At 45.4% G+C, this 17,657-nt stretch overlaps 1 protein-coding gene across 22 annotated transcripts in view; it reads left to right on the top strand.

Moving 5' to 3' along the window:
• The window catches only part of LOC119965371 (teneurin-2-like), a 3,273,255-nt gene that overhangs the window by 3,068,325 nt on the left and 187,273 nt on the right, over positions 1 to 17,657 (top strand). For all 22 annotated transcript variants that reach the window (XM_038796070.1, XM_038796068.1, XM_038796065.1 and 19 more), the window contains one exon: positions 9,907 to 10,102. In XM_038796070.1, the coding sequence (XP_038651998.1) occupies positions 9,907 to 10,102 (196 nt within the window). The remainder of the gene's footprint in view (positions 1 to 9,906; positions 10,103 to 17,657) is intronic.

Here is a 17,657-nt window from a genome sequence, read left to right as displayed (position 1 = left end):
TCTACCAATAAAAGCTAACACACCGTCCGCCTTCTTAACAACCCTCTCAACCTGGGTGGCAACTTTCAGGGATCTATGGACATGGACACCGAGATCTCTCTGCTCGTCCACACTACCAATAATCTTACCATTAGCCCAGTACTCTGCCTTTCTGTTATTCCTTCCAAAATGAATCACCTCACACTTTTCTGCATTAAACTCCATTTGCCACCTGTCAGCCCAGCTCTAAAGCTTATCTATGTCCCTCTGTAACTTGTAACATCCTTCTGCACTGTCCACAACTCCGCCGACTTTAGTGTCATCTGCAAATTTACTCACCCATCCTTCTATGCCCTCCTCCGTCATTTATAAAAATGACAAACAGCAACGGCCCCAAAACAGATCCTTGTGGCACACCACTAGTAACTGGACACCAGTCAGAGCATTTCCCATCAACCACAACTCTTTGTCTTCTATCAGCTAGCCAATTTCTGATCCAAACTGCTAAATCACCCTGAATCCCATGCCTCTGTATTTTCTGCAATAGCCTACCGTGGGGAACCTTATCAAACGCTTTACTGAAATCCATATATACCACATCAACTGCTTTACCCTCATCCACCTGTTTGGTCACTTTGTCGAAGAACTCAATGAGGTTTGTGAGGCACGACCTACTCTTCACAAAACCATGTTGACTATCTCTAATCAAATTATTCCTTTGCAGATGATTATACATCCTATCTCTTATAAACCTTTCCAAGACTTTTCCCACAACAGAAGTAAGGCTCACTGGTCTATAGTTACCGGGGTTATCTCTACTCCCCTTCTTGTACAAGGGGACAACATTTGCTATCCTCCAGTCCTCTGGCACTATTCCTGCAGACAAAGATGACTTAAAGATCAAAGCCAAAGGCTCAGCAATCTCCTCCCTAGCTTCCCAGAGAATCCTAGGATAAATCCCTTCCGGCCCAGGGGACTTATCTATTTTCACACTTTCCAGAATCGCTAACACCTCCTCCTTATGAACCTCAAGCCCTTCTAGTCTAGTAGCCTGTATCACAGTATTCTCCTCAACAACTTTGTCTTTTTCCTGTGTGAATACTGACGGAAAATACTCATTTAGCACCTCTCCTATCTCCTCGGACTCTACGCACAACTTCCCACTACTGTCCTTGACTGGCCCTACTCTTACCTTAGTCATTCTTTTATTCCTGACATACCTATAGAAAGCTTTAGGGTTATCCTTGATCCTACCTGCCAAAGACTTCTCATGTCCTCGCTTGGCTCTTCTTAGCTCTCTCTTTAGAGCCTTCCTAGCTAACTTGTAACTCTCAAGCGACCCAACTGAACCATCAGGTCTCATCTTCACATAAGCCTCCTTCTTCCTCTTGACAAGTGATTCAACTGCTTTAGTAACCCATGGTTCCCTCGCTCGACCACTTCCTCCCTGCCTAACAGGTACATACCTATCAAGGACACGCAGTAGCTGTTCCTTGAACATGCTCCATATTTCCATTGTGTCCATCCCCTGCAGTTTTCCTCTCCAGGCGATGCATCCTAAGTCTTGCCTCATCGCATCATAATTGCCTTTTCCCTAGCAATAACTCTTGCCCTGCGGTTTATACCTATCCCTTTCCATCGCTGAAGTAAACGTAATCGAATTGTGGTCACTATCACCAAAATGCTCACCTACCTCCAACTCTAACACCTGTCCTGGTTCATTACCCAGTACCAAATCCAATATGGCCTCGCCTCTTGTTGGCCTATCTACATACTGCATCAGGAAACCCTCCTGCACACATTGGACAAAAATGGATCCATCTAAAGTACTCGAACTATAGTGTTTCCAGTCAATATTTGGAAAGTTAAAGTCCCCCATAACAACTACCCTGTTATTTTCGCTCCTATCCAGAATCATCTTTGCAATCCTTTCCTCTACATCTCTGGAACTTTTTGGTGGCCTATAGAAAAGCCCTAACAGGGTGACCTCTCCTTTCCTGTTTCTTAACTCAGCCCATACTACCTCAGTATTCGAGTCCTCGTCTGGCGCCTTGAGTTGACATTCCAAGTATCATAGATTCCCTATGGTGCAGAAGGAGTCCATTCAGCCTATCGAGTCTGCACCGACCCTTCAAAATAAGACCATCCTACCTAGGCCAGTTCCCCACCCTATTCCTACAACCCTGCCCTAAGGGGCAATTTAGCATGGCCAATCCACCCAGCCTGCCCACCTTTGGGCTGTGGGAGGAAACCGGAGCCACCCGGAGGAAACCCACGCAGTCACAGGCAGAATGTACCGACTCCACACAGTCACCTGAAATTGGAATCGAATCCGGGTCCCTGGCACTGTAAGGCAGCAGTGCTAACCATTGTGCCACCATGCTGCCTTTGCGTGTGTGTGTGTAACTCTGGATAGTGAATGCCAACAGCCAATTTATTTATAGGGGGTCATCTGAGCCTAATTTTGAGCTACACCTCTGTCAGCATGTGCATCTCCAGTGATCTGACTGATTGCCAAACATGTTGTATTGTTGCTGAGCAAAAGAAGGCAAAACAAGGGAAAAACACTTGGTCTCTTTGTCCATTCATTTCCATGAAACATACTGTGCCAAGTAATCCACCCTGGGAGAGTTTGCGAAAACCTGACTGCAAGATCAATGCTTGCAAGGAACCATGCCCATAAAACGTCAATGGGTCTGGTACATTTTAGACTTCTTGGAGATATTTTGCAGGTATTAGACAACAGCAACTCATATCGACACAGCAATTATAGTTAGGGGAAATAAAAACCAAGGCTAGCTACAGGAGTCTCATCAGACAAAGTATGACACTGACCACAAATGCTTGGATCAAAAGTAGGTTTTAAGGAGCATCCTAAAGAAGGAGAAAAATAAAAGAACAGGGAGGTTCCAGGAAATAATTAGAGGACATAGTTCACAGCCAACAGAAGACACAGTTGCCAGTAGTGGGGCAAGGAAATTCAGGATGCACAAGGGGCCAGATTTGAAGGCCGCAGAGGTCTCAGAGAGTTTTAGTGCTGGGAAAATGTATAGAGATAAATCAGGGACAAGGTTATGGGTGGGGGGTGGTGCTGTACATAGGAATACCGCCCTGACTACTTAAGCTACCTGTTCTGCTACCTTCAGGAATATGATTAAGTAGGGTTCTCTTTCCAAGGGCCGGTGCAGACTCGATGGGCCGAATGGCCTCCTTCTATGCTGTAAATTCTATGAGAATATGTACTCTCAGATCCTTTGTTCCTCAACACTTTTCAGAATCCTATATTTCTTTAACTATGAGGTAATTTGGACATTCTGAACTCTCCCTCTGTGTATTCGAACAGGCGCTGGAATGTGGCAAGTGGGGGCTTTTCACAGTAACTTCATTGCAGTGTTAATGTAAGCCTACTTGTGATAATAAATATTATTATTATTTTGTACTCCCTAAATACATTGGGCGGGATTCTCTAATCCACGCCGTCGTAAACGGTGTCGCGCTTTATGACGGCGTGAACGGGCCGACCCCACGAATAATTCTGGCCCCTACACGGGGCCAGCACGGCACTTGAGCGGTTAACGCCGCTTCAGCTGCTGATCCCGGTGCGAACTGTGCGCTGCGGGGTCCGCGCATGCGCAGTGGCTTCCTTCGGTGCACCGCCCCCGACACAACATGGCGCAGGACTACAGGGACTGGCGCGGAGGAAAGGAGGCCCCTAGCCAGAGAGGCCAGCCTGCCGATCTGTGGGCCCGATCATGGGCCAAGCCACAACGGAAGACCCCCCCAGGGTTGGACACCCCACGCCACCCACAGGCCGCCCCCGACCCTTCCACGCCAAGGTCCCGCTGGCTGAAAGCAGGTGTGAACAGCGCCAGCGGGACTCGCCGTTTTCATGACGGCTGCTCGGCCCACCCCGGGACAAGAATGAAATGAAAAATGAAAATCGCTTATTGTCACGAGTAGGCTTCAATGAAGTTACTGTGAAAAGCCCCTAGTCGCCACATTCCTGCGCCTGTCCGGGGAGGCTGGTACTGGAATCGAACCGTGCTGCTGGCCTGCTTGGTCTGTTTTAAACGCCAGCAATTTAACCCAGTGAGCTAAACCAGCCCCTTATTAGAATTAGAGGGCCAGCTGCGTAGAGCGGCCCACGGCTGGCACCGCGCCAACCACGCTGGTGCCAATGGTACCGATGTTCTGCTCTGCGGAGAATCACGTGCCGGTGTCGGGGCAGCACCTCTCTGGCATGAATTCCACTTGCCATGTTTTACTCACCAGGGCAGCACGGTGACACAGTGGTTAGCATTGCTGTCTGTGGCGCGGAGGACCCGGGTTCAAACCCCGGCCCTGGGTCACTGTCCGTGTGGAGTTTTCACATTCTCCCCGTGTCTGCATGGGTTTCACCCCCACAACCCAAAGATGTGCAGGGTAGGTGGATTGGCGACGCTAAATTGCCCCTTAATTGGAAAAAATAATTGGGTACTCTAGATTTTTGAAAATATATATTTTACTCACCTGTCCAGTCCTTTGATATCTTCCTGCAGTCTTGCAGCTTTTCATCCCTATCAGCCACATGGTCAATTTTCATATCATTTGAAACTTCTTCACCATGGCCCCTTTTTAAAATCTAAATCATTAGCATTTTTCACAAATAGCAAAGTCTGAGCTCTGCAAAACCCCACAAGAAACACCATTCCAGTAATGAAAGCATCTATTCAATATAACCCGCTCCCTCTGCCACTGAGCCAACTTTTGATCCAGCTTGCCACTTTCCCTCGGATCCCATGGACTGTTAATTTGCTGGTCAGTCTGCCAAGTGGAACCTGCCCTTGTTAAAATCCATGTAGACTACACCAAGCCGCCACAAAAAATTCAATTTAGTTCGCCAAACGCAAATCCACACTGATTGTCCTTGATGTCCTTGATTCATTGACATCTTTCCAAATGACAACTGATGCTGTCCCTCGGAATTTTTTGCAATAATTTTCCCATCACCGAGGTGAGGCTGGCTGGGCTGTAATCATTCGGGCCCTCCCTTCCTTCCTTTTTTAAATGAAAGTATAATGCTAGCAGTCTTCTAGCACTTTGCCTGTAGCCAGAGAATTGGAAAATGATAGTCAGAGCTCTGCTATTTCTTGCTTTGCTTCTCTTAGCAGCCGATAATACATTTCATCCAGGTATGGTGGTTTACCCGCTTTGATGGATGCTAAGTACCATAACATCTTCTCCCTCACTACATTTAACAGTATTTTACATGTTTCCTCCTTAACTACAATGTCTACTATATCCCTTTCTCTTGGTGAAAACGGATGCAAAGTATACATTAAGAACCAGGTGCACATCTTCCATTTCTGCAGTCACAAGTCACAGCAGGGTAGCATGATGGTTAGCATCAATGCTTCACAGCTCCAGGGTCCCAGGTTCGATTCCCAGCTGGGTCACTGTCTGTGTGGAGTCTGCACGTCCTCCCCCTGTGTGCGTGGGTTTCCTCCGGGTGCTCCGGTTTCCTCCCACAGTCCAAAGATGTGCGGGTTAGGTGGATTGGCCATGCTAAATTGCCCGTAGTGTCCTAATAAAAGTAAGGTTAGGGGGGGGGTGTTGGGTTACGGGTATAGGGTGGATACGTGGGTTTGAGTAGGGTGATCATGGCTCGGCACAACATTGAGGGCCGAAGGGCCTGTTCTGTGCTGTACTGTTCTATGTTCTATGTTACCGCTTTTGGACTCTAATCAGTCACCCACTTTCCTTAGTTATCCTCTTGCTCTTTCAGTACTTTGTAAAACATTTTTGGGGTTTGCTTGATTTTACTTAACAATGTTTTCACCTGCCATCTCTTTGCTTTCCTAATTTCCTCTTTAATTTCAACCCTACACCTTCAATGTTCCTATATGACCTGAACCCCTTCATGAGTTGGCAGGTTTTAGTGAGCAGAAGGATACACAAGTGATGAGGTTAGTTTGGGTTATAAATTGCAACACAAGTTTAATAGAAATAGCAGATAAACAGTTGCAGCACACTACACCACGACCCTAAGCAGCTTTTGCAGATCTTTTAGCTCACCTTCCTCCCTTTGGTGCAACAATGAAAGAAAGGGATGATACTTCACTAATTCTCCTCATGGTATCAACCTGAGACTGTAATTTTTATTTTTGGTTAAGAAAAACGACATAACGTAGATGCTAGAAAACTGAAATAAGAACAGAAAATGTTGGAGCCAGTCAAGTCGTATTTGTAAAGAAAGACAAATGGTGACATTACAAGTACAGCACTTTACCAGAATTGATTCCAGCCCTGACAAAGGCCAATGCCCGAAACATCAATGTTTTCTTTCTTTACGCTCGTCTTTACACTTAGTCTGCTTGTAATGGCCCAAGGTGCTCATGAGACCATCTCCACACGAGCTACATTGCATTGATATAACTCACAAATTCGAGTTATTCTGTCTGTGATAGACCTCTCATCTCCTTTGTAGCTGAAAACTAGGGTACAGGAAAACAAAAAAAAAGGTACCCTGAATAGTTGAGACCCTGAATAGTTGAGTCATGTTTGACCAATCCTTGAACTTATCTCTGCACCTCCATTTACCTGTGTTGCCAAGTGTTTCACATTAACTTGTGTGTGTAGTCTGAACTTGCATTTGTCGACATGCTTTACCAACACAATGTATTCGCCCCGAAGTAATTACCTAGAAATTTGTTTCAGCCTCTAATGTTCCGTACACGAGGATTGAGTTCTGTAAACCAGCGGTCCGAACCCGTCATCTGAAATCTACGGCTGAATTCTTCCACCCCACCGGCCGCAAGAGTGCCACGGGTGATATGCGGACAATGGAGAAGTCCATTCACTTTGGGCGGGATTCTCCAGTCGCAGTGCAGGGCTCCAGCCATTGGTGGGGGGGGCGCGCCCATACGGAGAGGTGACAGTTGTGGTGGGCAGAAGGCTAGTCAAGTGCCCATGCTGTGTCTCAGGGAATCAAGGAGCAGTGACCAGTGGTAGCAGGGCGACTCGACCAGAGCCAGAGGCCAGCCAGGCAGCAGGGCTGAGAGTGAGAGAGCTGGGCTGGACAGCAACTGGAGCAGAAAGTGAGGTTGAGAGAGAACAAATCACACTCCAATATGCTTCTTCCCAACCAATGAACAAGCCTTAAGTACCCAGATTTAAAGTGACCAATCTGATCTCATCGATGTTAGAAATGTATTCCCTCATTAATTACATTGTGCTGGATCCCACACCTCCATTGAAAGGGATCTTCTCCTTCAATCCAGATTACCTCTTTAGACTAGAAATGCATGAAAGAAGTGTGCCACCTCCAACCAAACATTCCTAATGATGGATCACCAGCTTCCCAAACTCTGCTACATGTTTTTAACCCCTTGTCCCAAATTCTCTGCCTTATTTATCTTTTCAATTGTTAATATATGACCATCTCCATTTCCTTCCTTCCTGTGCTGTACTTTTCTTTGTTCTTTGTTCTATCCCCTCTGTGTATATCGGCTCTGGTCAAAATGCAACATAGCCTGAGAGATATTGAGAGAATTAAGGAGGTAATTGAGTAACACCTGCAACCGTACCAGCCTCCCCGAACAGGCGCCGGAATGTGGCGACTAGGGGCTTTTCACAGTAACTTCATTGAAACCTACTTGTGAGAATAAGCGATTTTCATTTCATTTCATTTCAAATGGGATGCAGGAGCAAATCGAACTTAAACATTTCCCCCATAGTGCAGTCAGACCTCAGTGTCACACATTGATGGGTTTGGATTATTCTTATCAGATAGTTTGGCTTCTCTGTTGACTATTGTGGACCTTTGAATAGGAAAAGAGAAGATTGAGGCATGAACTGAAGAGGCCTTTAAATTATGAAGGAGATTAATAGGGTTGGCATGGAGAAAAAGGACTGGAGTATAAGTGGACAGGTGTTGTTGCAATTGTATAGGATGTTGGTGTGACCACATCTGGAGTATTGTGTCCAGTTTGGTCTGCTTATTTTAATTCTTTGTCTGTCTTGATCAGTTAAGTAACATTGGGAGCATTCTTGGCTCAGAGTCAGAAGACTGTGGGTTCAAAATCCAACTCCAGCGACTTGAGCAATTAGTTGAGACCGACAGACCAGTGCTGTACTAAAGCAGTGCAGCACTGCCAGTGGTACCACCTTAAGATGAGATGCTAAATGAAGGCATCTTTTATCCTTTTGGGAATGTAAAAGATCTGATGGCACTACTTCAAAGAAAAAACAGGGGAGTTCTCCGTGGTGTCCTGGCCAATATTTATCCCTCATTCAACGGCACTTAAACAGATTATCTGGTCATTATCACATTGTTCTCTGCGGGAACTTATCATGTGCAAATTGGCTGTCGTGTTTCACTGCATCACAGCAGCAACTATACTTCAAAAGTACTAAATTGATTTGGAAGTGTTTAAGGATGTCCTTAGGTCGTAAAAGACACTAGATGAATGCATGGTCTTTTTTTACCCTCTATCTCATACAGGTTGCAGTTCAAGTGGAGGGAGGACAATAACTCCTGTGTTCTATTTTTTCTGTCTCTGCCTGTAGGGATTCCTTCGGTTTCCTTTCAATGCCTTCCCAACTAATTATCACTCAGCACTCAATTGTATAATAACAAGTACCATTTGAAATTTAGAAATAAATATGGAATGCGAATGATTATTACAGTTGGTATATTTTTCTCAGGATCCAGATGGCATTGAAAGTTGTGAGCGAAAAGCTTGAATAGTTTTGTGGATATCATCTGAAGTCCATGATTAAATAAAAGCTTCACAGTACCTCTCTGTCATCTGTCATTTTTGTAATGCATACTAATGGTTTGAATAAAATATAAACAGTGCTACCACACTGAATAAAAAGCAAGATACCTAACTGGGTTCTCACTGCCGTCGAATAATATTGTCACAAGATCGGCGGGGGGATAACCATTATTATATATTATCTGGGGTTCACTTGTACAGTTATGTAACCATTTCTCTTTTGAGTCAGGAAATTGTAGGGATCAGATTTTGTGTAATACATTATACACTTGCAAAGTATCTTGGAACATTTTTACTGCATTAACAGCACCATATGAATGCAAATTGTTGTTGGTCAAACTCCAATACCTGACCTGTGCACATGATTGAGGCTGGCATTTCAGGATAGTGTTGGTTTAAATGTTGCATTATTGGAGATGCTGTTCTTCATATTAAAGCATTTAACTCTTCTGGTGAATGCAAAATGTATTATGGGACTGTTCAAAGAAGGTTAGAGAATTCCCCTGATATCCTGGCCCTCATTTGGCATTTGAAGCACCTTGCTGTGCAAAAATTGGCTGCGTGTTTTCCACATGAACGGTAACTGCATTTTTAAAAGTAGTTCATCGAACATGAACGTCTCCTGAGAGATATATAAATAAAAGCTCTTTTTCGTAAGGCAGCATTCTAATCACCAGCACTTCCAGCTGGCTGTTGCTTCTTGATCATATTCACAGTAGTTTGCGGAGAGCAGCTTTATTTCTCCTGTCTACTGATAAAAATTGTGATTAATGGTAAGAAACTTCGATGCAAGATATGTACGATGGGCTGTGCATTCACTAATCCCCATTTTACGCTATTGTACAAAATCAGAATTACCCCCTTTATGTGGTTAAATCATTATGGTGTCTGCATAGAATGATTAATAATAGAACACAATCATTTTGATTATCAAGTGATAATCATTGGATGCAAACACTCTGGAAATTATGAAGTAATTACTTAGCAGTTCTAAAGCAGAATTAGAAGAGAGTTAAGAGATTGCTAGCTGATTATAGTTCAATTGCTTCCTTCAGCTACAACTCTTCAATTAAGATGATTGTTGAGAGGATTATCACATTTATGAAGGTAAATCCGAGTTGATTTAAAGCAGATTTTACATTTCAATTGTTTATGTTTCTGCTCTCAGTACGATTTCATGGAGCGTCTCGATGGCAAGGAGAAATGGAGCATGATGGAGGCACCACGTGAGAGAAGAAGTATCCAGACCTTAGTCATCAATGAAGCTGCATTTGTTCAATATCTGGATTCAGGAACATGGCACCTTGCTTTCTACAATGATGGGAAGGAAAAGGAATTGATCTCCTTCAACACAGCTGTATTAGGTGAGTAGAACTGGTGTGCAGTATACGGACTTCAACTCTATATATAAATCCTAGAACAGAAATATCTCCTCTGTTCATTTAGTTTCCTTCTCCAATAAAGCTACAATTTAGAACTATTTAAAGGAGATAAAATGAAAGAGCTGCTGGATGTTTGTAATATCAGTGTCAAGGACCAGAGTAGTTGAAAGGGAGTGTTCCTATACTCTTGTCAACCGCAACAATCCCAACCTGGCAGCTATGTTCCTCAGGAGCACTGATTGAACAGCTGAGGGAAGTTCACCAGCAGAGTACTTCCTTTATTCATGCTTGACCTGGAAGCCCTGAAGTTTCATGGAGGCAAAGTCCATGTTTTTTAAAATAAATTTAGAGTACCCAATTATTTTTTATCCAATTAAGGGGCAATTTAGCTTGGCCAATCCACCTATCCTGCACATCTTTTTTGGGTTGTTTGGGCGAAACCCACGCAGACACGGGGAGAATGGGCAAAAGCCACACGGATAGCGACCCAGGGCCGGGATTCGAACCCTGGTCCTCAGCACCATAGGCAGCAATGCTAATCACTGTGCCACCGTGCTGCCCTGTCCATGTTGAGAACATCCACAACCATTCCCACCCATCTATGTCCCTATCCCTGGTTGAACTGTCCTGATGGGAAAACACGATGGAGGAATCTGGCACATTGGCTGATTGATGTTATGATTATGATATGTCAGACTGTTGTCTAGTTAGTCCGTGAGAGAGCTCTCACAAATTTTCTATTTGTGAGGAGGACTTTGCAGGGTCAAATGGAGAAGGGAGTTTGATGGTAATTAGTGATCTATTGCAGAGCAGGAGGACCAGGGAAATTATGTTCACCGAGTTGCATGCGATGGAATAAAACTGGAGACTGAAATCATGAACAAGAAAGAATGGATAATGTTGGGTGATAAATGGAAAAGGTCACTTATATTAAGGAAAAACAGAGTTAAAAATGACGGATTCCTGGGAACCCTTTGGTTAATGGAACAAGAATCAGTACATGAGCTATTAAATAAATACTGAGAGGAAACTAGTTAGCCGTGAACATAGATCTGATGGAAGGTTACATGACGGCAACTTGCTCAGAACTGCATGATGTCACACCAAGTCATAGACTTTGAAGCCATTCAAGACGTGGGTGGCCAATTTAAGTAATTAAAAACCTATTTTACAAAGTAATGAACATACAAACTAAGAGCAGAAGTAAGCAAATTGGCCCCTCAAGCCTACTCTGCCATTCAATAAGATGATGGCTGATCTTTTTGGGCTGAATTCCACATTCCCCATTCCCCCCCCCCCCCCCCCCCCCCCCCAATAACATTTGATTTCCTTGCTCAACAAGAATCTACCTACCTCATCCTTAAAAATATCCAATGACCCCACTTGCACCACCTTCTGAGGCTGAGCATTCCAAAGTCGCACAACCTTCTGAGAGAATACATTTCTCCCTATCTCTGCCCTAAAAGGGTGACCCCTCATTTTAGGACAGCACCCATTTGTTCTGGACTCACCCACAAGAAGAAACAGCCTTTCAACGTCTACCTTGTCAATATCGATCAGGATCTTATATACTTCAATCAAGTCATCCCTCACGCTTCTAAACTCCAGTGGAAACAAGCCCAGCCTTTCCAACCTATTGTCCTAATACAACCCGCCTATTTCTAGTAAACCTCCTCTGAACCACCTCCAATACATTTACATTCTTCCTTAAATAATGAAACCAAAACGGGCACACAATATTCGAGATGCGGCCTTGGCAATGCCAACGTATAACGAAATATAACGTACTTACTTTTATATTCATTTCCACTCATAAGAAAGGATATCATTCCATTATGCTTCTTTTTTTTAAAATAATTTTTATTGAAAAATTTTGAATTTATACAACAATAACGCACCATAGTAAAATACCAAAAATAACAATAATATTAACAATCATAAACATTTGCCCCACCTCCATGAACAACACAGCATTTTAACAACAATGCAAATTAACACAATATAAAGTTACAGAATAGACACTACAATAAGGAACACCCCCCCCCCCCCCCCCCCCCCCCCCCCCGTCCCCCGGGTTGCTGCTGCTATTGACCAAGTTACCTATCTTTGAGCCAGGAAGTCCAGAAAAGGCTGCCATCGTTTATTGAACCCTTGTATTGATCCTCTCAGGGCAAATTTGACCCTTTCCAATTTTATAAATCCCGCCATGTCACTGATCCAGGTCTCCACACTTGGGGGCCTTGCATCCTTCCACAGTAGCAGAATCCTTCGTCGGGCTACTAGGGACGCAAAGGCCAGGACACCGGCCTCTTTCGCCTCCTGCGCTCCCGGCTCTACCGCAACTCCAAAAATCGCGAATCCCCACCCTGGTTTGACCCTGGATCCAACCACCATCGACACCATCCCCGCCACCCCCTTCCAGAATTCTTCCAGTGCTGGGCATGTCCAGAACATATGGGCGTGGTTCGCTTCTTGATAACATGCTGCACCTGCGTACTAACTTTTTGTGAGCCATGTGCTAGAACACTGAAATCCTTTTTGCGCCTCAGTTTTCTGCAGCCGTTCTCCATTTCAGTAATAATCTGCCTTTTTTATTCTTCCTGCCAAAGTGAACAACTTCACACTTTCCCACATTATTCTCCATCTGCCACATTTTTTGCCCATTCACTCAGCCGCTCTGTATCCATCTGCAAACACTGTGGGCGGGATTCTCCGTCGGCCGATGCCGGAATCGGGAAACAAGATTGGGCGGAGAATTGGCTGTCAGCTGAAAATCGAGGTTGGGGCCTGGCGACAAACGGAATGCCATGCTCTGGTCCCTCGACAGCTGTGTGAATGCGTTCTATGCCACACGCCAGCATGGGCATGCACATTGTACGGTAAAGGCCATTGGCATATTATTAATGGGCCCGACCCAACGTTTTCTGGGCCTTCCGCAATGCTCCACCTCCGCCAGGAGGAATTACCGACGGCGAAGTTCACTTGTGGTATTTCAAAATGTGAAATAGGCGCCATGGCTGCTGAGGGTAAGGGATGGGATACAAACTGCATCCAATATCTCTATATATTGTGCTGACAGTTGTGCCACTGGCTGGGGACGTCTGCCAGGGCCGGGGGGAGTAATGGTGGGGTGGCTAGGAGGCAGGCTGTGGGGTCGTGTTGGATGGGAATGGACCGCTATTGCTGCACACGCCGCTGACTGCCCACTGGAAACGTAGTGCCACGGGTTTTATGGGTGCCCCCCCCCCCCCCCCCCTCCCCCTCCCCCTCCCAGGCCACCCCTCTAGGTACTTTCTGGCCTCAGCCGGCCCATCAACAGGATAATAATAATCTTTATTGTCACAAGTAGGCTTACATTAACACTGCAATTAAGTTACTGTGAAAAGCCCCTAGTTGTTTGCACTGGAGTGCTGAACTTGGTGCATTTGAGTGCTACAGTGAGAGTTTGGTGACTGAGGGAGTACAAGGGTTCATTTTTATCTAACGTCTAGTATTTATTTTATTTACTAATTAATTTAAAAGTTGCTGTTTGGTTTAGAAGAAGGTGAATTTTGAATCAGCTTTAAACAAGGTTCTACTTGTAGGTACTTGCAGCTGAAGCTTGTTAATTAGTTAATTGGATTATCCAGTTTTCAGAGGCTATATTCACAGTATAAAAAGGATCCAGCTACAGTGCAGACTTTGTTTGCACTGGAGTGCTGAACTTGGTGCATTTGAGTGCTACAGTGAGAGTGTGGTGACTGAGGGAGTGCTGAACTTGGTGCATTTGAGTGCTACAGTGAGAGTTTGGTGACTGAAGGAGTTAGGTGAGAAGGGAGTAAGGTGCTCCTTTCATTTCATTTCCGCAAAGAGCGACAAGGGAGCCAGGAGTTTACAGAGTGCAGCTGACTGGAAGCAGAGTCTGAGGGCGGAGGTCCAGTTGGTCTACAGGGCAGCTATAGCCTGTAAAGTAAGAGGGGATGGAGACTAGGGCAGTTGCATGCTCCTCCTGTAGGATGTGGGTGGTGAGGGATACCATTGGTGTCCCCGCTGACTATACCTGCGGGAAATGCACCCAACTCCAGCTCCTCAGAGACCATGTTAGGGAACTGGAGCTGGAGCTGGATGAGCTTTGGATCATCCGGGAAGCAGAGGGGGTTATTAAGAAGAGTTACATGGAGGTAGCCACACCCAAGGTACTGGGCAAGAGTAGCTGGGTTACGGTCGGGGAGAGAAAACTAACAGGCAGACAGTGCAGGGATCCCTCGTGGCCGTTCCCCTTCAAAACAAGTATACCATTTTGGATGCTGTTGGGGGGGATGACCTACTGGGGGAAGGCCCTAGCGGCCAGGTCTCTGGCACTGAGTCTGGCTCTGGGGCTCAGAAGGGAAAGGGGGGAGAATGGTTAGGGGAATAGATAGAAGATTCTGTGGTCGCGAGTGAGACTCCCGGAAGGTATGTTGTCTCCCGGTTGCCAGGGCCAGGGATGTCTCGGATCGTGTCTTCAGGATCCTGAAGGGGGAGGGTGAGCAGCCAGAAGTCGTGGTGCACATTGTTACCAACAATATAGGTAGGAAAAGGGGTGTGGAGGTAATAAACAAGTTTAGGGAGTTAGGCTGGAAGTTAAAGGCCAGGACAGACAGTTGTCATCTCTGGTTTGTTGCCGGTGCCACATGATAGCGAGGCTAGGAATAGGGAGAGAGTGCAGTTGAACACGTGGCTGCAGGGATGGTGTAAGAGGGAGGGCTTCAGGTATTTGGATAATTGGAGTGCATTCTGGGGAAGTTGGGACCTGTACAAGCAGGACGGGTTGCACCTGAACCAGAGGGGCACCAATATCCTGGGAGGGAGGTTTTCTAGTACTCTTCGGGAGGGTTTAAACTAATTTAGCAGGGGAATGGGAACCGGATTTGTAGTCCAGCAACTAAGGAAGCCGATATTCAGGACGCCAAAGCGTGTAGTGACGCAGTGGGGAAGGTAATACTGACAAAGGAGAGTACTTGCAGGCAAGGAGATGGGTTGAAGTGTGTATACTTCAACGCAAGAAGCATCAGGAATAAGGTGGGTGAACTTAAGGCATGGATCGGTACTTGGGACTACGATGTGGTGGCCATCACGGAAACTTGGATAGAAGAGGGGCAGAAATGGTTGTTGGAGGTCCCTGGTTATAGATATTTCAACAAGATTAGGGAGGATGGTAAAAGAGGTGGGGGGGGGGGTGGCATTGTTAATTAGAGATAGTATAACAGCTGCAGAAAGGCATTTCGAGGAGGATCTGCCTACTGAGGTAGTATGGGTTGAAGTCAGAAATAGGAAAGGAGCAGTCACCTTGTTGGGAGTTTTCTATAGGCCCCCCCAATAGCAGCAGAGATGTGGAGGAACAGATTGGGAAACAGATTTTTGAAAGGTGCAGAAGTCACAGGGTAGTAGTCATGGATGACTTCAACTTCCCAAATATTGAGTGGAAACTCTTTAGATCAAATAGTTTGGATGGGGTGGTCTTTGTGCAGTGTGTCCAGGAAGCTTTTCTAACACAGTATGTAGATTGTCCGACCAGAGGGGAGGCCATATTAGATTTGGTACTTGGTAATGAACCAGGGCAAGTGATAGATTTGTTAGTGGGGCAGCATTTTGGAGGTAGTGACCACAATTCTGTGACTTTCACTTTAGTAATGGAGAGGGATAGGTGCGTGCAACAGGGCAAGGTTTACAATTGGGGGAAGGGTAAATACAATGCTGTCAGACAAGAATTGAAGTGCATAAGTTGGGAACATAGGCTGTCAGGGAAGGACACAAGTGAAATGTGGAACTTGTTCAAGGAAAAGGCACTGCGTATCTTTGATATGCATGTCCCTGTCAGGCAGGGAAGAGATGGTCGAGTGAGGGTACCATGGTTGACAAGAGAGGTTGAATGTCTTGTTAAGAGGAAGGAGACTTATGTAAGGCTGAGGAAACAAGGTTCAGACAGGGCGCTGGAGGGATACAAGATAGCCAGGAGGGAACTGAAGAAAGGGATGAGGAGAGCTAAGAGATGGCATGAAAAATCTTTGGCGGGTAGGATCAAGGAAAACCCCAAGGCCTTTTACACATATGTGAGAAATATGAGAATGACTAGAGCGAGGGTGTGTCCGATCAAGGACAGTAGCGGGAGATTGTGTATTGAGTCTGAAGAGGTAGGAGAGGTCTTGAACGTGTACTTTTCTTCAGTATTTACAAACGAGAGGGGCCATATTGTTGGAAAGGACAGTGTGAAACAGACTGGTAAGCTCGAGGAGATACGTGTTAGGAAGGAAGAGGTGTTGGGCGTTTTGAAAAACTTGAAGATAGACAAGTCTCCCGGGCCTGACGGGATATATCCAAGGATTATATGGGAAGCAAGAAATGAAATTGCAGGGCCGTTGGCAATGATCTTTTCGTCCTCACTGTCAACAGGGGTAGTACCAGGGGATTGTTCAATGGTGAATGTTGTGCCCCTGTTCAAAAAAGGGAATAGGGATAACCCTGGGAATTACAGGCCAGTTAGTCTTACTTCGGTGGTAGGCAAAGTAATGGAAAGGGTACTGAGGGATAGGATTTCTGAGCATCTGGAAAGACACTGCTTGATTAGGGATAGTCAGCACAGATTTGTGAGGGGTAGGTCTTGCCTTACAAGTCTTATTGACTTCTTTGAGGAGGTGACCAAACATGTGGATGAAGGTAAAGCAGTGGATGTAGTGTACATGGATTTTAGTAAGGCATTTGATAAGGTTCCCCATGGTAGGCTTATGCAGAAAGTAAGGAGGCATGGGATAGTGGGAAATTTGGGCAGTTGGATAACGAACTGGCTAACCGATAGAAGTCCGAGAGTGGTGGTGGATGGCAAATATTCAGCCTGGAGCCCAGTTACCAGTGGCGTACCGCAGGGATCAGTTCTGGGTCCTCTGCTGTTTGTGATTTTCATTAATGACTTGGATGAGGGAGTTGAAGGGTAGGTCAGTAAATTTGCAGATGATACGAAGATTGGTGGTGTTGTGGATAGTGAGGAGGGCTGTTGTCGGCTGCAAAAAGACATAGATAGGATGCAGAGCTGGGCTGAGAAGTGGCAGATGGAGTTTAACCCTGACAAGTGTGAGGTTGTCCATTTTGGAAGGACAAATATGAATGCAGAATACAGGGTTAACGGTAGGGTTCTTGGCAATGTAGAGGAGCAGAGAGATCTTGGGGTCTATGTTCATAGATCTTTGAAAGTTGCCATTCAAGTGGATAGAGCTGTGAAGAAGGCCTATGGTGTGCTAGCGTTCATTAGCAGAGGGATTGAATTTAAGAGCCGTAAGGTGATGATGCAGCTGTACAAAACCTTGGTAGGCCACATTTGGAGTACTGTGTGCAGTTCTGGTCACCTCATTTTAGGAAGGATGTGGAAGCTTTGGAAAAGGTGCAAAGGAGATTTACCAGGATGTTGCCTGGAATGGAGAGTAGGTCTTATGAGGAAAGGTTGAGGGTGCAAGGCCTTTTCTCATTGGAACGGAGAAGGATGAGGGGAGACTTGATGGAGCTTTACAAGATGATCAAGGGAATA

Source organism: Scyliorhinus canicula, chromosome 4, assembly GCF_902713615.1.
Source record: "Scyliorhinus canicula chromosome 4, sScyCan1.1, whole genome shotgun sequence".
Taxonomy (NCBI): Eukaryota; Metazoa; Chordata; class Chondrichthyes; order Carcharhiniformes; family Scyliorhinidae; genus Scyliorhinus; species Scyliorhinus canicula.
Note: the sequence above shows the minus strand (reverse complement) of the source record. Positions and strands in the feature narration are given on the sequence as shown.